A 22,332-nucleotide genomic window follows, 5' to 3' on the forward strand; every position below is an offset into this window, starting at 1 on the left:
ATGAAGTAAACAAAAGGGAAATTGGAAAAAAAAAGTTATCCCTAACGTATCTTTAGTATAGAGAGGGGAGAATTCAGACCTGGATGAATCCTCTGTGCAGATCCAGTCCTACCCACCCAGAAGGGAATTCATAACATCTTGGGAATCCCAACAAAACATACCTTTGAAAGAGGATTTTCACCCATGGAATCTCATGTCCTCTTATGGCTCAATCTTCTGCCCACTTTTCTGTCACATTATGTAACCTGTATCTGGATATACCCATGTATGCACACACATTATCCTGCTCAGCCTGAGTTGCCTAATGAAGGTACCAACATAGCTACAAAACCACCCTGCTGAGGTAATTTCAGCTGTTATTCCTAGTAATGCGTTCATTTTGTTGATTAGTTTTCTGTGAAAGTTTGCACTAAAGTACAAACTTCCCTTATTTAAGATGTTAGAAGGTGGAAAATTACCGAGGGAGAAAGAAATGTGTCATTTTAAAGTGCTTTGTTTTTCTTTAAAGTGTTCTTTTATTTAAATATGAGATCATTCGGAGCAGTAAAATACATTTCCCTGAATCTTAATCACAGGCAGTTCTGCAATTTCAGGTTCTTGTGTATTACTTTAAATATCATCCTGGGGAGAAAGAAACAGTAAAGATTATGAAAGTGTTTTATGTAACTCAGAAGGTACTAGGAGAAAAAGTTCTGAGTTTTAAAAGAAAGGTAACAAAAGAACAAACTGACAAATTAAGAGTTGACATTTTGTATAGAGAAAAATCTTTCGCTCTTATTTTTCTTTTAATTCTTTGGAGCTAGACTGGTGCCCAATATTATATCTTCATTAAATGAGATTTTGGCTCACCTCTACTTAAAGAAAATACCAAAAGAAGCCTGAGGAAAGGATCATGGAAGACAATACCAAATGAAGCTTGAAGAAGGGATTAGGAATGCATTATATAGCTGAAATGGTTAAAGAGCAAGAATGAATCAGACCTGGATAGAGCAAGTCTTGATCTATTCCAATTGCTGGTCTCTTACACAATAATTAAGAGATGCAATGGTCTGTTTTATATAAGAGATTGGTTAGGAAATTACACTGGCTTCTGCTCCTTTGTACTATATTGGATTTATCACTCATCCTGACCTTTCTGGATTTTTTTCCAAACTGATGTTAAAGCATCAGATGTTATCATTTTGTGTGGGTTCGATATTTCTTGATGGCTTCTCTGAAACATCTCAAGATGTTATAGAAGCAGTCACAAGGCTGTCCCAGCTGTGACTGCAGTTCTCTGATGGCATCTCTAGAAGTTTTTAGGACCTCTTTTCCAGAAGATTTTTAGATGGATTGTAGTTAGACTGACTGGAAAATCCTGTTGCCATAAAAAAGGAAAAGTTCTTGAAAGAAAAGTTCTTTACTTTTTTTACTTGCCTGAAAAGTCCTTTACTTTTTCTCAGTAATCCAGTTGAGCTAATAAAAGGTACTACTTCCATCAACAAACTATGTTATTCCTATGTGTAGGCCATTTGGAAAAATGGCTTAGTTTAGCTTTATTATGGGACTTCTACATACTATTGCAAAAATCTAGTGTATAACTGTAACACCTTTTTTTCCCCAAGTGTTCCTTTACATTTTGCTTTAAAAGGATGTGAAATTAAATCAGTCTTAATTTCCTGATCATTGAAAGGAAGAAATCACTTTACTGAGAAAAGTATTTTTTCCCTTAGAAATAACTTGCAAATGAAAAATTACTCACCCATCATTAAGAGAGAACCATAGGCATTATATTTAGGGATTGGGGTTAGTTTGAGCAGGTTAGATATATTTAAACCCAGTTCTAAGGAGCTATATTGTGTATATGTTCATAATTTCCTGTAATTTTTTAACCCTTTGGTCAATTATAGTTGAGTTTGGCAGAAAGGAGGCATCTCACTGATACTAAGTTCTCACAGGTTTTATGACAGCAGGCAGTCAGGAGGACTAGGATTAGTATCCCACTGAGGGAATGACTACATCATTATCTAACAACTTGTTAAATGCCAGAAAATCTACATGTGGCAATAGGATGCAATATTCTTCATTTCTGGTGCACCTGAAGTTGTTCAAATTGCTTTGACACATTCTGTTTTATCATCTCTACAGAGTGTATGACTTAAAAATAAATTTTGCTCAGAGGCCTTTCATGTAAGTAAAAACAACTACGTAAATTTTTTTTCTCTTTGAATGTGATTGCCTCAACTTTCCATTTTTCAATTACACTGATAAGTTTCAACATAGAGAATCTGCTTAAATTTTACTTTTAAAAATGGTAACTCTTCACCAGTATGTCTAGAATTGTGTCAAGAAACACTATTCTTTTTCCTTCAGGATTTGGTATTTTGTCATTTTGTCAATAGAACTGGATATTCCTTGTGTCTGTTTTAGAAGCCTGTGTAGCCCCTGTTGTTATATATTTTAAAGCCCAAGAATACTCTGGTCTGAGGTACCAACCTATCTGACCCAAAGACAAAGCACAAAACCTGAAAAAAGCCTTTGATCTCTAAGGCAAAGAGAGTCCATGGAATCTCAATTGCCTTGAAAACCAGCGACCAGCCTGTCTATTTCATTTTCAAGGCCCTCCAGCTCCCAAGAGTCCCAGTATATACCTGGATACAGCATATCCAAATGCAGAAAATTTGCCATCCAGCTGTGAGATAAACAGGCACAATGAAGGAAGGAATGCATAGGCATTGCAGAAAAACAATGAATGAAATTCTGATCCTACCAAGACTGACAGGACTGAGGTAAAGCAGGATTTTTTTTTTCTGTCTAGCTCTTTTCAACTGCGATTAAGACAAGTCAGCCCTAAACTGAGCATATGGTAGATGGTATTGCTGTATTCGAATAGAAAGCAATCTTTTTTATGCATTTGCAATCAGGAGGGATAAAGATTTGACCAATTATATTTTCTTGGCTTAGTTGATTAAATGTTGGCCTTCTGCATACTTTTCTGTCATTCCCTTCTTGATTAGAATTTTCTATTCAACTCTTTATATGCATTTTTTACGCTTCAGTATTATTATTGCATTAAATTCAAATGCAGACAGAATAATCCTTTTGAGGCAATATGGTTCAACCAAACCTCCAATAAAGGCACTCTGATGAAAGATATCCATCTTTTTCCCAGCTTGTTAATTGATTTAATGGAGCTTAAGAGAAAGCAGTCCTGTGCATCTCAAGCTCCTCTTCGGATTGTCCATTATATTTGGAAGATTAGAAAAGAGAAAAAGAAAGAAAAAAGACACTACCCACTCTTTCATTCATCCAACTGCTTATCCATTTTCTAACTGTTTTTAAATGGAATTCAGCTTTCATCTTCTTCAGTGTTCTGAAATATTAAATGCTGCTTAAGTTTGTTTTCCGGCTGGAAAAAGGACAAAAGGCTTTAAAATGGAAGCAGCAACACAGCCAATGTTTTAAGGAAGCCTGTCTTCCTTAAGCCAGTCTAATTTCAAAAGTCTGAGAAGTCCTGATAATTGAGATAAGTACTTAAAGTTTGGTCCATTTGACCAGTCTCTACTTCTTGAAGGTTTTACCCTTTAAACTATTCTGCTGAACAAATTTTTTCTGTATATGCTTTTTGGAAAAAACACCCACAGTTTATTAAAGAAGGTCATGTGGAATTAGTGCTTTACCATAACAGCAGTTGCTGTAGAGACTTTTCTGTCTTATTAGCTGAATAAATAAACTGCAATTCTCAAAAGTATTTAACAATCACTATTTCAGTTTTTTGCCCCTGAGTAACTAAATATCTTTCTTCCCATTTGTGTGTACACTGGAATGTTGTACTTGTTAATCCTATACAGTATTTAAAAAATAATATCGGGGGGGGGTGCTAATTAAGGCTGAAATCTTTGTTCATGAGGAATTTTAAATATTGAAGTTGCCCATTAAGCCAATGCGAATACAGATTTAAACTCATGTACTTTAACACTGCAGCAGAAAATGAATACTAAGGGATATGAAGTTGAAAAACTAACTGTTGGTATCCTGTTGGTATCCATATGACTATCCATACTTTGCGTTAGTGCATGGAAAAGTGGCACAAGTTAGATTTCATGTTTGCTTCACAATGAATGAAGCAACTTTCATGTTTTCCTAAACATCACTTTTAGTGATTAAGAAAGAGGAGAAATTTTTGCTAATAATCACAAAATTCTGTCCAGTTTGCTTGCTCACAGGTTATTCTCTACTGCAGCACTGCTTCTCCATGCCTTTGGAGCCTCCAGTCACCTCCTCCAGCTGGTGAACTGATTTAATGGTTCTGGAAACCATTTCCACTACTATGCCTTTGTATTAAAACTCCACTTGCCATCACCAATCAATATCCTTCAGTTTACCTTCTATGTCATCTGTGTGGCAGCTACTACTTTTTGATAGTACATGCTCAAAAAAAATTAGTTCAATTGCTACTTACAGCTTTGCTCAATGAAGACTACCTCCAGCATCCACCAAAGTCAGTAAGATTTTATCTGATCACCACAAGAAAAGGGGGTTTGTTTTATAATAGTGCTGGAAAGTGCTGCTGTTCTCAGGACCGTGCTTGATTCACCTGATAGCAAGGTAAAGTAATGTGCTTGAGAGAAAGAAAAAGAGGACAGTGGAGTTTCACAAAGGCAGCCTGAATTACATTTGTGTAAATTATTTGGTAAAATATATTGATTGGGGTGCTTTATTCTTTAAAACACACAGTTAGAATGCAGGACAGCCTGAAGAGTTTCTCTCACTTGAGAAAAGGAATGTCATGCATAGAATAACTTGTGGATGAAAGCAGGGAGGAAGAAATCTGTGTTTAAAGCTATCAGGGGTGACTGGGGGCTAAAACAAAGTTTGAAGCAAGGATTTAGGTGGTGGGAAAACATAAATATGCCTTAAAAGAAATGGAAACTATGGTTTGGGTACAATTTTTTTTGTGTTATTTCTGATTTGCTCTTGTTTGTTCAAGATCAGAAATGGAAGCTGCGAATGCATCCATTAATGTGTGCTCTGAAACAGGCAAGTAATTCCTTCTGCCATTCCAACTCTGCCTTTGTCCTCTCCTCCCTTCTTCTGTTCTCCATGTACTGCAACCCAGATGGCCAAAACTGAGCAAGAACACATTTCCCAAGAGAAGGTTCTTTATCTACACCCTATGTGTATGGTTTAGTTGGCACAGTAGCAACAACAATCAGGAAAACAGTTATTTAAAAATCAGTGGTGACTTTTTCACTGAGTTATTTTACAGCTCTTGAGCAGCTCTGGATGAGAAATACTGTTATCTTGTTAATTGCTAGGTTAACACTTACTCTTCTTCTAATGAATTAAAAGTCTATTGGTTCAAAGGCTCTTTCTATAAATTTATTAAGTGGCTTAAATTAAGTCTTACTGATTATACTGGATAAATCCCAGTTAGCTGAACTTGAAATATCCACTCTGAAATTATGTTTAGTGTTTTTAAGTACATTTCAGTTTGCATCTAATTTGATTAGTAACTACTCAATAAAGGCCTACATTATATTATGTGCAAGAAATATCAAAGTCTTAACTCTACCTAACACACAAAATTTAGACAGTGTTAGACCATGTATATTCCACATTTTAAAGTGAGAAAAAGATATTTTATAATGAATGAGAATTATTTAGGTTTCTTAGGTAAATGTGTGACAGGACCCTGAATGCTTGCATGTATACGTGCTAGAATATTTACAATGCCAGCTAGAGAGGTACACAGCTATATATAACAGAAGGATATAAAAAGAAAGATAAGGAGGATGCACAATCCCTTTCTAATTCTGAACTCGGCCTTCGTCACTGCTTTGCAATGTAAACTGGGGCAAGCTAATTGTAATACCATTTGAATTTGCCTTCTAAAGGAAACGGCTGGCAAAGATGCTGGAATGGTATCAGGTGCAAAGGCTCAGTGATCTTATGTTGTGAGTAGCAACTTGCAATACAGGTGTAAGAAGTCCATGACCCACATTCAGGCCACTGTACCAGAGCTCAAGCATGCAGAAGTAGAAAAATACTGAAAGTGCTGATTTTAGAGCCCTGCTTTACAGTGAAACATGAGGGTGATGCTCATTTGTAAGGATGAGACATAGAGAGCTGGCTCCAGAAAAGTTATCAGCAGGTCATAAAAATGGAGATGAATTTTCTGGGAATAATTTAGTAGAGTGTCAGCCAGACAGCCCTCAAGACAGAATTTGCTTGAGAGTACCACTTTGGCTAATATTGGTAGCTGCAGGGAAAAGAGATGAATAAATTGCAAGGGAGTTGTAAAGAGTGGAAAAAATTTGAGGAGGGCAAATGGTGACAGCAGAAGCAGCCTCAATAGCAGATCATGTGGAGCAAAGAGAAGGAAATCTGGCAGGAGTAGACAAGTCAATGTGTATTAGTAATAACAGCTAGAGTAAAAATAATGCATCAGACTTTAAACATCCAGTGTTTAGTGTGTAGGCAGACACACTAAATAATGGCATGGCATCTGAGTAACAGAGTCACTTTACAACTAGGAGCCAAATCACAGTCAAGACTTGACATATCAAGGATGCACCAGGACATCTTCAGCATTTTTACATTCTGAAAACTCTTATTCTATAGAAAATGGAGAAGAAGCAGCTATGTAAATAATAATAAAAAAAAAAAAACAGGGAAGATGCCTACAGCCTTCTCCTCTCCACATTTACAGCTGTTACTCTGTTTTGCTCTCTGAATGCCATCACTGAGGCCTTAAATACTTGTGCTTGTGCTTCCACTACAGGATTGGACATACATTAAAAGTGAAGGGGTCGGAAGACAGCAGGGCACTCAGGATCTGCCATTAGCATCTTGCATGAACCCAGGCAGCCATGTTATGCAGTTCTTTATGTAATTTTAATATTCTTTTTCAAAACAATTTCAGTTCATCTGCTTGCTCAAAGTTTAAAATGTATTTAACTATTAGTAGCATTTAATTAACTTATATGTACAATTTAATTGCTCACTTTGTGAATTAAAGATAGGCTGAGGTTTATTTCCATAAGAAATATATTCCTATAATTTATTCTTCAGAAAGTTCTTCAAATTATCTTTAGACTATATCTTAATCTCTAGTTTTATTAATAAATTTATCTATATTGATTTTATATCATAGGAGGACCCCTAACAATTGTAACAACAATTCATTTTAAAGTAATACATTATAAATGTAGTCTGGTGCCATAGTAAATAAGTGCTGAGATATATGGCAACAGCAGAAGAAGAGAGACCATATCAGAGTACCTAATGCAATATATGCACTTAGCACTTTGCAAAGGTATCAATAGGGTTCAACACAGCATTCTTCTCACACAGACATCCTGGACATGTGTTTGCATGTATGTGCCAGAGTATATGTATATAGGTGTGTATGTATATGTATGTATGCATGTATATATGTGTGTATAGCTATATATATAGATATATATGTATAAACATGTATATACATATATACACATATGCATATATATGTTCTTCCACACATGTATTGGTATGTGTACTGGACATACCACTGTGTCTTGTACATTAAATGAAAAAAAAAATCAAAGTGTAACTAACTAATGTGTCCTATTAGAAACTATATTTCAAATTAGATTTAGTTATCTTATTTAGAGGTTGATACAACTCACTAAGAGTGTGTGCTTGTATAACCCAAGTTATAATCTCCAAGCAAAGAGGTGAGAGGAAAGAAGATTCTGCTCCAAGTCCCAATTATGTTCTTTGGAAATGAAATGTCCTGATGTTCTATATTCTGCAAGGACACATGATCTGTATCTATTTTCAGTGAACATCTTCTCACATGGTGGCCTAAAAATAGGCCAGCCATGAACTTTAAATAATGGCTCAGGAAGGGCATTAACCTCTTTCTCACATTCTAAGTTTGTCCCATTGCTCTAAGTATCAATATTATGAAGAACGTATCTGGTGTTAGAGAATGACAAAGCAAGCTACATACACTCCCTTTCTGCTCCTCTACAGATGCCTTTGCCTCTTAATTCCCTTCAAGGTCTGTTATATAAATTAAGCTGTCCACACACAATACTGACAGCATTTCTCTTCCTCTACGTAGTGAACCTGTTTTCTGCCAGGTGTTAAAAAGCATGAACTATTTCATTTCCAACCCTGCAGGGTGGAAGACTTTCTAGTCTTAGTGAAAACTTGCATTTTCATAAATACACAAGTGTTTATTCAATGTGTGGCAATGATTGGTACATTGAGTTTCTGGATTTTTGTTTTGGGTATTGTGGATATCTGTATTACCTGCATTTCCCAAATACTCTCTTACAACTCCCATAGCATAATGCAGATTTTTCAAATGTTTCTCAATAATTCTGCTCTTTTCTTACTTTTTTAAGAGACACAAATACATTGTTGCTTCCTGATTTTCAACTTAGTAAAAGAAAAAATTCTCACTATGAAGCAAACTTCATTTTTTAATACATGTAAGGGATATTAATGACATTACAAAAATAATACTTTCAGTTGCACAGTGATCTAGTGACAGCCATACAGGCTAAAGTGAAAACTGCTAATTACAAAGAATGTGGCTTTTCTTTAAATTGATACCACACAGGCGTTTATTTTATCTACAGAATATTTTAGTAGTGTAGCAATCATCCCATTGCTTCAGTCAGTGCACAAACATGCAATGATCACTTCACAAATTTGCAACTGTTCATGTTTTAGGGTACCTCATTTGGATCCTTTCAACCAAGCATGGATTTTTTTTTGCATTTCACAAGTGAGGGAAAGGAAAAATTGATTTATTGAGAAGAAAATTAACACAGAATCCACAGAACAAGCTAGGAGATGAAAATCTTTTTCAAGGAATTCCTTGCCTGTCAGTGCTCTACTACTACCAAGGCTGTCTTAGGATCCAGTGCCACTACTGAGCCAGCACTGTGAAAAGGTATTGTGAAAGAGGCAGTGGGGACCGATAAAAATACTGCCTTGAACTCAGTCCAGGAGCTACCAGGAAGTCTGTACCTGTACTCACAGTGTCAGACACCACATTTTGCTCCAGCTTTTAATTTCACTCATCTCTGAGATTCTCATTAATCACTACAAGTATCATATATTAAGTTCTTTCAGCGTTAGACACTATCTTTAAATGAAACAAGTGTAATTCAACACCTTGTGCATCCATACCTATGCTATATTTAATTATCTGTCTATTTATAATAATTTCAAAAATTTTAATTCTATTTTCATTTCTATTTAATCCCTTACATAGAAATGATTCATCAAAAGAGATTAGATTTTCAAAAGATTATTCTGGAGCTGTAAAGGAGACTCCAGATTTTTATCATGTACCAAAAACCATTCAGTGTTTCAACTTTTACTGCAGTAAAATTTCTGGAGAAAAGATTTTAAGCATTTGCTTATTGCATCTTCTAGAGAACAGTTACAATACAAAAGTATAAATTAGGCAGAGTTTTGTGCAGGTTTCAAAGTAATGTACAACTTTTTTTGCTCAAGTAGCACTAGGATGGAAGTAAAACAAGGATTTAGGATTGCCTTGAGGTGCAAAATTTAACTTGGATTATCGCCCACAGCTATAACTAGGTTAACCTTCCTAAATCATTGGTGCACCAACAGGAAATTACATTCGTAAATGTACCTTCAAAACAGATCTGGTGCTCTGTTGTTTTTTGCTCTCCTTGTCTTTGCCTTTGAGATCACATGCTTTTAAAAGGCAACTACAGATTTATGCATGGGAAGTGCTGTGTACCCTTCTGTATGCTGTTACTACCATAATGTGCAACTGAGTGCATAAAAATAGGCACATGCATTTACTTCTGCATCAAACAGTTCATGGCATATTTATTTCCTCTTGCTGGAGGTGAGTCACAACTCGGATCTTTGTGATGACTTTCATGGACAGTGGCACATTAAAAGTGTGCCCCCTCAACACCGAACCTTTGGTATTTAATGCCCCTCACAGCATTTTTTCTGGTTCCAAACAAATTTGCTTCAAAAGCCTTTAGTCTGCTTTCTGAATTTAAATTCCACAATGAAAACTCAAGGAAAAGATGTTCACTTTCAACCACCGCCATTAATGAAATTTACAGGAAAGGGATGGATGTGGGCATGTCTGTACTGTGCATCTCTGTGTTGTTTGAAATATGTTTTCTACTGGAGTCCTGGCTGCATCCTGCCCTCTGCTTTCCCCTTTCACATTCCCATGCTTTCATTATGGAATGCCGTGACTTTGTTTTGCAGAAGTCAATGAAGAAGAAACAGAGAACCCTGGAGTACCAGGGTGCCAGGTCCTAATCTTGAATTAAGAGAAAGAATGAGTTTCCAGCTCTGCATCAAGAAATTTAATTTACTTATTTTTCATTTATCTTCAATTATTCTCTAAAGAGTTCAGAGGAACATATTATAAATTCTGCTGTTTTACTGTAATGAATTAGTAGTCACAATTCAGGGGCTAGGGACAATGATCATTTGGTTTTAGCTAAATAAACCAGAATTTCTTCATGTCCTACCAAAAAGGACACCTGTCAAGCCAAAGCAAGTTTAGCATTAAAAGAATATATTTACAAAAGAAGACCTAACTCAGGAGTTATCTGAAGTATGTTACTATTACTATTTTGAACCTCCTAAAAATCAGCAATGCTATTTCTAATTGCAATAGCCTATTCAGATCTGATAGAAATGAACATGTTGTGGTAGGCTCCAATTTATGGCAATGTCTCTTGGCTTTCACCAGAAACTACAAGAAGATTTAAAAAAAAAGTGCTTGACTCTTTGCATCCACTGCCCCAAGCACCACCTTGGTATCAAGCAGCTGAGCAATTCTTTGGTCTGTTAAAAACTGAGACATGACAGACACTTGGAAGCACGGTCTTGGGCAGAACAAGGCAGTGGGTGAATTTAGTCTCAGCAGGACAACTGCTATTCTCTCACTGCACTGGACCTGGTGCCCACAAAAACCTTTCTGATTCTGCTCTTCAGATGCCTGAACAGCACAGGAGCTCACATAGACTGGATTTACTTTTCTGTAACAGGATTTTACCTCTCTCACAGCATCCAGTTTGCATCTAAACAGTTTGGAACTTTTATGAAACTGCTTGCCTCGCTTTATATGAAAGACAACTGCTGCACTAAGAATCAGGCTTTATTTGGATTAGTATATTTGCAGAACTCATGAAAGAACTGTCATGTCTGAAATATTTATTAAACAATTACAACAAAGGAGTCTTGTAGGTGCAGTAACATGACTATTCAAAATCATAACTACTGAGAAGTACTGGTGTGTTATTATCTGTGCTATCGGAAGCAATTAGATCTGGGACTTGTCAAAGCATGTCTCAGCTCAGGATGGATTTGCTAATAAAGCATGTCAAACACCAATAGGACCATGATCAAAGTTTCCTGAACATGGGGAACAGCAGTGGAAATGGCTGACAATTTCACTGCAGCATGTACACCGTGAATGTGCATACATCAAAGGGCAAACACTCCCCAGAGCTCAACAAATCAAACCACATTGTCTTAGGTCTCTGGAAAACAGCTTTGAGTGTGCACACCGTTTGTTACCACGTCACACCCGTGGAGAAAAATCATCTTAAAACACAATAATCCAATCACCACCTGGTGATTGTCTGCCCATTTCCACATTAAAATGGCCATTTGCTACTATTTCCAGTTTTAAAAACTTCAGTATAGTTCCTTCTAAGAACTTTTCTTTCAGCCTTGTATACTTGGACTGCAATTTAGACATAATTTACATGGATATTTGAAAACCACCAATTTTCTTTTTCAGCGTTAGCCAAATAAATCATGCTGTGGTATATCAGCATGTATTCTGCAAGACTGACATTCTGCATAATTCACTCATGATTCCGTACTCCAGAATATGGACTACAACTCTGAGAAAAACAAACAAACAAACAAACAAACAAACAAACAAACAAACCCCCCTTTAATTCACTAATTAAAGATAAGGAGATATTTAAGTGACTTCCAATGTGACTACCTCTATAATAAGGATACATTTTTTTAGTTCCTCTCTTTAAGCTTTGTACAAAGGATCATTGCATTTTAAAATGCAGAAAAATACAGTGGATTGCAGTGAACCAGTTACCTGTTTTTATGAGATAAATTCATGGACATAAGTTGTAATGGAATCAAAATCTCCAAATTCAAACATTTCTATGATGCTTTTTTTTGTTTTAATTAAAAAAAAAAAAAAGCTACCATTATTTTAATATTTGAAAGTTCAATCACAGCCCATTTTGGCCTTATATTATTACTATGGAAATGAGTCATCTTTTGTGCACAGGACTATAGTATAGTCTAAATAAGAACACATTGCTTAGTGATTTCTAAAGATAATTACTAAATAAAAAGAAAGATATTTAAAAAGAGATAAATTTTAATAGGGAAAAGGAGAAGGACAACAATTAAGAAAGAACAATTAAGAAAGGTTACCAAATTGCTAATTTTAAAACTGACTTTAAACGCACAAAATATTTCTCTACAAAAATACCTAATTTGTTTACAAGTAACAAACCATCTGGTTTTGGTCCAATTTTCATTTAGATACAATATAAATTATAAATCCAGTAATGGAAGCTTTCCTTCACTTTCTTGTGAGAGTACATTTCTTACAAGAACTGCCACAAAATGCCACTCCTAATGCAGCACTAAGCGGTTTCTCGGAACCCTACACCTGATTCATTAGGCTGTCATAGGTACCACAATGTACCTACATTCACTATCCCCACAGGAACAACAAAGGTCAAGGACTTCACAAAGGTCTGCTCAGTTCCAGAAACAGCACCATGTAAAGGTAGAGCAGCTTGTTAAAAAGAAACTACAAGAAGCTTGTTATGGTCTGGTTGGAAGTTACTGGTGGGGAGAAATATTAAGTGATACACCTAAATAAATGCATGAAATAATGTATTTGTTACCACTTAGAGTTAGTTTTTACCATTACAATTTAAAAGAAAAAGTAAACTCAATGTTTGGCAGTGATTAGAAAGCAAATCAATGTTAGGAATTACTTGCATTATTATAGCATCAGTATTCTTGCTGCAGAACTGATGCTTTCACCTCTAAAAGACTATAGTAGACCCAGGGAAAAATAATGAAAATGGCAAGAAGAATGATCTAGCTTCCATGAAAGAAAGAATTTACATTTAAAAAATACAGTTTAAGGATGTTATCCCAAAACTATAAAATCATAACTGGCATGCAAAGAGTCAGTAAAAATTGACTGTATTATATCATTTTTGCTACAAGAATTAATGGCCACCTAAACAAAAAAAAATTTGGAGCCATTTTCAATTCCAAAAGAAGGTGGTGGTTTCTTATGCAGGAGGGGTCAGGTCTGTGCTCTTTGACAAAGGATGGTGTAGCTGCAGAGAGTACTTAGAATAAAGAATTCAAATAAGTAATTGGAAGAGATGTGTATTAAGGATTACCCAGTACTGAACCTGAAAATACTGAAACCCTCCACCTGAAAATACAGAGAGTCTAGGAGAGTCATTAAGGGACACACCACACTTTCCCTGTTCTTGTTCTTTCATGGGCATGCACCCACAGCCACTGCTGGCAAGACTGATGTCTTAAACAAAGGCCAGAGTTGAGTCACTTTGACTTATACTCAGTTACAAGATGGAACTAGCAATGTATATGTATTTCAACTTTTATAACTCAGGTGTTCTTTTGGAATATATTTCTCTTAGGAGCATTTGGGTTTTTTAGCTTCTTGTCTGTAGAGTCTCCATTTCATGTAATGACAATTACAAAGAACACTTTGGGATTAAGGTCTCCTGAGGCCAAAGGATATTCTTACCTTGTAGAAGGTAAGAATTACAAGTTTAAAAAATGTGAAGTTTGATAACTCAGCCTGCTGAAGAGCTAGAGATGATATTTATATAAGGACAACAAGCTAATTGTTTCTACTTACTGACTCAAGAAATGAGGGAGAGAGACAGTTAACTGGAACTGCTATTAAAGACAGAATTTATTTCACATGTCAATTGCTGTTAGAAAATGCAGTCTTTTTTCTAAGCTAGTCAGCTATGTTTTCTTTACTGTGAGAGCATGTGTGTGTGGGTGGTGTGTGCAGACAGAGCCTGATTATTATCTTAGACTTGTTGCAGAACTTGTATGGAGCAACAGATAGGTTGGATGAATCCAACACTGCATGGCATCGAAGAAGAAATTTAAAATCTGTCATCTCTACCAAAATTGTAACTTCCAGGAGTCTCTTGATTATCCTGTTCTTGAGAAGAGTGGATGCTTATTATCAGATAAGTCTGTCCGTGGAAATGGGGATATGCTTTCAGTTCAAGTGAAATTTCTGAATTTAACAAAAAGAAGCCCTTATCGTTTACTTTTGTCAGAGAGCATGTATCCTTACAAGCAGATATGCACATAGCATATTGCAATTTATGGTTAATTCAGTTTGAGTGTGCAGAGCTGAGAGTATCCAGTTAATTACATTACTGGTGGACTAATACACCCAAATTGTGCAATTAACTAAACAGGGGAGAATATAGAGCTTTTCAGTCTCATAAATGTAGTCTTAGTTCCCAGCCATTGAATGCAATCTCTTTGATAATACTAGATTATCCTTGAAGGATACAGGTCAGGAACCAGCTGCTTTACTCAGCTTTGAAGTACTCACACAGAGCCTTGTACACTTTAAAAAGGTTCAGGATTCCTTTTCCCCTTTTTTTTAATGAAGCCTTGTTAATTGCCCACAATAAGCATGACTCTATTATCCAACCAAGCTAGGCACTCACACACATGCATCAAATCTTTTCTCAGATTTTCATTATTTTAATCATCCAATCCACCATGTATGTTCCATGCATATTGTTCACAAGCTCATTAAAATGAACATTCATCCTCTTTTACAAAGTCTTAACCTCTGCTATCAAGGCAGATGATTGTGCTGCTCACCTTGAGTCCTGTGTGCCGTTTTGGGTGCCAGAGTATAAAATGACATTGAACTATTAGAGGAGGGCAACAAGGATGGTGAAGGGCCTTGAGGGGAAGATGAACAGGAGCAGCTGAAATCACCTGGTCTGTTCAGCCTGGGGGAGACTGAGGGGAGACCCCACTGCAGTTACAGCCTCCTTGAGAGGGGAAGAGGAGGGGCAGGCCCTGATCTCTGCTCTGAGTGCCCAGTGACAGGATCCAAGGGAATGGCCTGAAGTTGTGCCAGGGGAGGGTTAGAAAAAGGTTGGCTATTAAAATAGATATTTTACCCAGAGGGTGTTTGGGCACTGGAACAGCTCCCCAGGGCAGTGGTCACAGCACCAGCCTGACAGAGCTCAAGAAGTGTTTGAACACTCCCAGGCACAGGGTGTGACTCCTGGGGATGGTGGTGTGCAGGGCCAGGGGTTAAATTCCATGACCCTGATGAGTCCCTTCCAACTCAGCACATTCTATGATTATATGAGTCTATGAGTCTATAAGCACATACAGCTTTATTACTAGCATTGATCATGTAAGAATTATTTTTACACTAGAGTTTTGCAGCTAATTCTATGTACTTTAGCTATTTTTAATGGTTGAATGATCATATTTATATCATGCATAATTACTTTCTTGCTAAAAAAACCCCCAAAATTTTAAAACGTGGACCAAAAAGAAGGTCATCACTCTTAAAGAAAGCATAGCTGTGGAAAATTTCAGCCATACAGTAAATTTGAATGGCTGAGAACAAGAATTAGTGAAAACCCTGCAATTTTTTCATAACATTTTACGATGCTATAATTACTCATCAGTTAGTATAGTTTCTTTTGTTCTGCTTACTCCAAGTGAGGAAATAATGGTTTCAGATTAATATCTTCATCAGAAGCTACTTTCATCAAGCTAAATATGTCCTATGGAGACTCTGAATGTTTACTCTCAATTCCAAGTACAGTCAAATGTAGGATTAATTACAAACTTAAGAAATGCACTAAATATTTAGTTTTCAATGATGCATCCAGGGTATTTTTGCTATTACCTATTATGGCCTTGTGCAGCTAATGGCATGTAACATGGTAAAGCCCATCCAATATATGAACAACTGTGTTCCACCTTTAAAAGCCTCCAATTTATTATCCATTATTTGCATCAAAAAGACACCACCTGCACTACTAAGCTGCACGTACTGAAGTGGTTGCTAAAACAGAATTTGAAACTATTAACTAAGCAAAATACCTAAGTGATGTTTTCAAGCCACAGTTGATAAGCTGCCATGAAAATTTGGACAGATTCATTGAGAAACCTGTTCTGGCACTGCCAGTGGCCAGTTATTATTTTTTCTCTTTCTTTTTTTTGACCTTTCTCTGGAACTCTACTGTGCTGTCAGTAGGGTAATGTGCAACCTGATTGTACCTAATTTTTTTGTTATATAATAGAGAGGACAAAGAAGACCTGCTAAGTACAGCATAACCATAGCAAAATCAGAAGCCACTCCTTCCATAAAATTCTATTATTCTTTCATGTTTTTAGGGGCTCATTAATTTTTGAAATTTTACATGCTTGATTTCTCACCAGAAGTGCTTTTTGTTTTTTATGGTTGACCAAATTTGCCTTTCTGCTTCTTAGCTGTTAGAAAAAAAGGAGGGGAAGGGGACAGGGCTAGGGGAGGGAGAGTGGAAGGAAGGAAACAAAAAGGGAGGCAGGAAAAGCTGAAAACACAGGTAATTAGGGTGCCACAATTGCAAATTGCTGATAGTAAAATAGTATTTTGCAATGGAAGGGTTCAGGCTTTACTTTTGGATAAATGCTTTTCTTAGAAGTGGAAACAGATGAAACTGTTTCTGCTGTCAGTGTCTGTACATACTTCTGTTCTCTTAACAAAACACAAGCTCCATACTGGCCAAGATTGATGTTTTTACCCTCACTGTAGTCTAGGGATGGTTTCCACACTTCTCCTGTCCCACAAGGCAGATTCCTGCAGTACATTCTCCTCTTAGCATTTCAAAAGCTACTGAGGGGAGGCACAGTGTAAACAGGCCTCCCTGCAGAAGCCAGGGCCCTCTACCTGCACTCCAAAACACTAATTCAAAATATAAAGGAAGGCCTCAGTCTACACCTGTGTGAGGGAATTAAGTAGGTCAAGGATCTGGAACTTAGTCATGGGTTATTAAATTGTTAGAACAACCATGGTGGGCCTGATTTTGACTTTAAGCATCTAGCAAAGACCAGCAATTTTGGGCAGCACTCACCATTACCACTTGGCAGTTTGTAGGAGGGAGGCTACTATAAGACTTACACAACAGAGGTGTGGATAAACTGTGACTTGGCAAGGCTTTGTTTCTTTATGACTATTTTAAATATGGAACTTGATTGAATTTGGCAATGGATTGTATGGCATTCTCCCCTGCCAACAAAGTGCAGGATTCAGTAGAACAGAAAATCCACCACAGACAAAGATTCTCTCTTTATCCCTCAAAACTTGAAAAAAACCCTGACCAACCTTCATCTATCTATCTATCTTTCCAAAAGTACAGATGTCATGCTGTGCTCTGTTGGATGTTATATACATATAATATACAAAGCCATATATACACACACGTATGGACGCATAATCAGCACCACTCCTCCAAAAGCAGAGGATATTAGAAGCACTGAAAATTACACAAGTTTCACATACTAGACTCTTCCACCCTTAATTTTCTTGTTTCTTTTTCTCTTTCGCTCTCTTTTTCTTTTTACGCTCTCTTCCCTCTGAGATTTTCAACTTCTTCTTCTCTGGGTTTTTTTCCTCTTCTTTCAGTAGAGGATATCAGCCAACATCCTCGACCAGGTCAGGCATGAGCACAAGCCAACAGAAGACCATCTGATTTCTATTCCCATTAAGGAGCTACTTCTGCTACTGCAAGATCCCACACCAGCAGAGAAAATTCCAATTGCTTCCACACATCACATCACTTAACATAGCAAAGCATAACCCCTAAAAAAGAGATTTTTTTAATGGCTTTGATATATAATATTCCAGCTTCCTCATCTCAAGTAAAGACCACCTTTACCAACAATGCTACTTTAGAAAATGAAAAAAAGCAACCCTCCCTTTGTGGTGACTCTCAGTGGTTTTATCTGTATAGATGTATGGCTAACAAGCAGGGAGAGTAGAAAAAGAATTTCACCCAGGATCATTTTAGTCCAGCTGATCTCTGTTTTAAAAAGTGGCCGAAAAACATGAATTTCAGTCAACAATAAGGGTGTGGTTTTACTCTTTGGCAGATTTTATCCTTTGACATCCTCATGTGGCAGTGATTGACTGGCTGGTCCTGAATATAGTGTAGATCTTCTTATTTCTTTGCATCAACCTAGTATAAATTTAATTATCCTGGTCATCCATTGACTATGGTAAAGAAGCTGAAATTCTATAGAAGGTAAAGAGCATTTCAACACAGAAACAGCAAAGACAAGAAGTTTTTTCCTAGCATGAAGAGCTATTCAAATACTTTAATCTTACCTCCCTTAGAGGATCATTGAGCTCATTCAAAATATTTTCTTCATCAAAGATCTTGCCTTGGTAGCGATGCTCATAGTAATCATGGATCTTCTGGCGCATTTCAGCAGGTAACTTGTGGAATGACATGTACTGTTCCACTTGCTTGTACTGTCAGCATAAAAAAAGGAAGGAGAATTAGAAAAAAGCCTCAAATTCTTGCTATCTAAAAGCACCTACAAAATACAAATTCATTCATGTGTCCACTTAAGCTCTACATATTTTTTAAAGGTAACAATTTTTTCATATATCAGAAAACTCTCACACAAATATTAATTATTGTAATATTACTCACATGACAGCATATTTACAAATTACAGAAACTACCTTTGGCAGCAATGCTAATATTCATATGAATATATAAGTTTTAGAAGCCAAACCCTCATACTTCTCATATGTTTCCTAAATTCCCAGCTGTACAGGAGCTGCAAAAATACACCAACACAATTTTCAGCTTGTGCTGTACAGGAAAGCTGTACACAGTGTTTAGCCTGTAGCGCTGCATTCGGGGAGAGCTGAAGTTGTGAAATTTTAGAAGCTGGCTGTGCTGTATTGCTAAGCAACATATTAATGTTGTGTATGCTTATGAAGTTAAAACCTGTGGAGATAATGAAATAGAAAACATTCCTCAGAAGGGATGAAGAGAAGAAAAAGGTAAACTAGAAAAATATGTGTGGGATCAGGAAACAGAAAATGAGGGAAGAAAAAGATACCAGGATCCAGGAGACCAAGAAGAGCTCACATCATTTACCCTGTACATTTGGTTTCTTAGTTTTTACTAGTCCTTTGTCCTATATTCTGGGGATTTACCTTTTTTTGGTTTGTTTTTTTTTTGTTTTTGTTTTTGTTTTTCTTAATAGCATAATTTTCAGAAGATGAAGTCCCAAATCAACATACTCATAGTTGTAGTGTACTAAACTACATAATAATCCAAGACCCACAAAAAGGACAAGTTGTTTAAAGTGCAAATGGACCAACCCACCAGAACAAGATTTTTGCTCCTCAGAGCCCCCATCCTGGTTTCTGAAAGGGATAAGGCACTGAGGCAGAGAAGGATAAATCCCTTCTCAGGCTGAAAGGTGAGTTAAAACTTGGCAGAAACTTGATTCACGATGTAAACCGTCTTAATTTATTTTATTAGTTATTTCATGCTTAATTAGGGAATCTAAACTGTTTCCAACGAAAAAACCAATGAAGTCCTAATTAGGATTGGCATCCCTGTAGAACAATTAAGCAAATGTATAATGTACATGCCCTCTTTTGTGAACTGCAGCATCTATCCTTTAACTTACATAATTGAAGACTGCTCTATCTTCTGGAATTGAAATTAGCTTTTGCTTTGCAAAGTGGCAAAAGATTAGATGAAGCCATGTGTACAACATACATTCCAAAAATACAAGGAAAGTAATTTTGCATAGGATTATTTAACAATGAATATGTTAGGGTGATTTAACCCCTGCACAGCCATTTTGCCCCTCTGCAGTAACAATTCTTCACCCACATCTTTTAGATGTGCGATTTAAATTTGCATGCTTGACATTGGTTTCTGATCTGATATGAAGAAATTTATCCATACATTGTGGGTTAGCATTAGACATCATCACTATGGCCCCCAGGATAGAGGCTGCTCCCCCACACAATCTTATTCACACACAAATGTGGTTAAGTAATGCTAATAACTAACAATCCTTGCTAATAAAAGAAATACATTTATTCTGATGTATATTGCAAGCAAGCTGCAGAAGATTTTTATGCCAGAATGACCTTGAAATAGAGAAAATCCGAGCTTCAAGGAAATTGCTTGGGCAGCAATTTTCACTGCTGCCTTTCATTAGTGCTGTTATTTGAATGGGGGCTTTCTCCTGCACTAGCAAGATATTTTCTTTAAAAAGATTTCTGCTTTCACATGAGACTTTTAGGGAAAAAGAAAAAATAAAACTAGTAGGAAAGTACTGCTTATCACTGGCATGTCTCAAAGTGTTTTCAAATTAGTAATATGTAGAATAATAGGCACAGATGAATATTAGCATCCTTTTCTTTAAAAATCTATGAAGAAGTGAAAAGCCTTCCCCAATTCCCAGAAGTTTTTAATCATCGAATATAATACCAAGGTCTCTTCTCATATCTAAATATCTGGGCCTGTGAGTAGGTAGTATACTACCACTAGCTCTTTAATCAGTATTTTCCTAATGTTTCTCAGTGTGTGATTTTGGCTCATTTTCTATATCATTCACTGTTCTACTATCCCTTATTGATGTTCTGTTCAAAAACTTTTAACTTGCCCTCTTGTTCAGGAACTGGTATCTCTCATTAACTCAGAACAAGAAATAATTACTTTTTCAATTCCTCAGAAAAGCAAGTTCATATTGTCAGCCTGCTACATGTTACTGGCAATACTGTGGGTATTCCAGATTAGTTGCCACTGTGATGTGCCACATGACAATTGCAAAAAAAAAGTGCTGAAATGAAGACACAAAGAGAGCAAGATTAATATGGTCTTGTTAATTTTATGTAGTAAACCAGGAATTTGTCTAAATTAATATTGGAGAGTATTTTCTTTGTAGATACGGATATCAAATATCAATATCAGACCACAGATATCAATAGTGGTTGGAAATAATGGTATTTTTCACTTTAATATAATTATACTGGGTTTTATTCCTGGGACTGTTTTATGCATTACAAAAATGCAAATAGCTTTAAGAGAACTGAAATATTTTCTGGAAAACATAAAATATGTAACAAAGATTTAAAATTTTCATTAGTGTTTTGAACCCCTGAAAAATATGATAATTCAGTAGCTTTTTGATTTTTCTAAGTATAATTTTAGATCTGAAGTGGACAAAACTGTTAGTAAAGTTAAATTTTGTTTAAAAATGATATTTTAATAATATTTAAAATGGCTGTAACCCATCCACATTTGAAACTACATTTTCATATGTGAGAAAAACAATTTCTTTCTAATGACTCTTCTCATTACACTGCATCCTCTATCTTTTCCCCTCTAGACTTAAAATTTTGATTTGCTTGCTCTTTTGTTTTGGAGTGGGATTTTTGCTACTTTTTTTGGGGTTTTTTTCCCCTTGTTTGCTTTGGTTTATTCAGAAAATAGATGTCTTAATCCCACATTTATAAGAACATCTCTGGTGTTTATTACATTTGTGTAAAAAAACTTTCAGAGCCACAGTAAGCCCCCTCAAGATTGACTTCCTTTTTTTTTTTCTCTTTTATTTCTGGCTTTTTGTATGTCATATGAGATGCACCAGACTACATTCAAACACAAAAGACTGCTGACCCCCCGCTTTTTAACTTCTAATTACCTTTCCATCCTTGCTCCTACATGTAGCACTTGATTTTCCAGGAAGAACTATTTAATAAGGATGTGTGCACATCTAAAGGGATGCGCCATAACTGTTACAAATATGTATTCCTGGTCTTTTCAATGCTATTGAATGGAGTAAGTACTGTGTTGCTGACCACTCTACAACTATATATTTTTTAAAATGAATATTGAGTTGTTTCTGCTAAAATGGCTATGTATATTAATGAGATTTATATATTGCACTGCCATAATTTCAGTAATTTATACACGTTTGATATTCATCACTGAAATGAAAATGCCCATATATGCTACAAAATTGCTGAAATAGGTAACAGCTAAGTGGATTTCAAAGTTTCAAAGTAACATTCCACATATTTTAATGCAAACCACCACCCAGTAGTATCTGAATCTTGCTGTTTCAGATATAATTTTATTCATGGGATCTCTGTATGTAGCAAAATTCTGCTACTGGGCTCCTCCAGCAAAAGGTGAAGAGTATGACATCAGTTATACA

At 36.2% G+C, this 22,332-nt stretch overlaps 1 protein-coding gene across 1 annotated transcript in view; it reads right to left on the reverse strand.

The window, feature by feature from the left end:
• The window catches only part of HCN1 (hyperpolarization activated cyclic nucleotide gated potassium channel 1), a 194,691-nt gene that overhangs the window by 25,652 nt on the left and 146,707 nt on the right, over nucleotides 1–22,332 (reverse strand). The window contains exon 5 of the mRNA XM_063180279.1: nucleotides 18,461–18,607. Coding sequence (XP_063036349.1) covers nucleotides 18,461–18,607 — 147 coding nt within the window. The remainder of the gene's footprint in view (nucleotides 1–18,460; nucleotides 18,608–22,332) is intronic.

The sequence above is a fragment of the Melospiza melodia genome, chromosome Z, assembly GCF_035770615.1.
Source record: "Melospiza melodia melodia isolate bMelMel2 chromosome Z, bMelMel2.pri, whole genome shotgun sequence".
Classification (NCBI taxonomy): Eukaryota; Metazoa; Chordata; class Aves; order Passeriformes; family Passerellidae; genus Melospiza; species Melospiza melodia.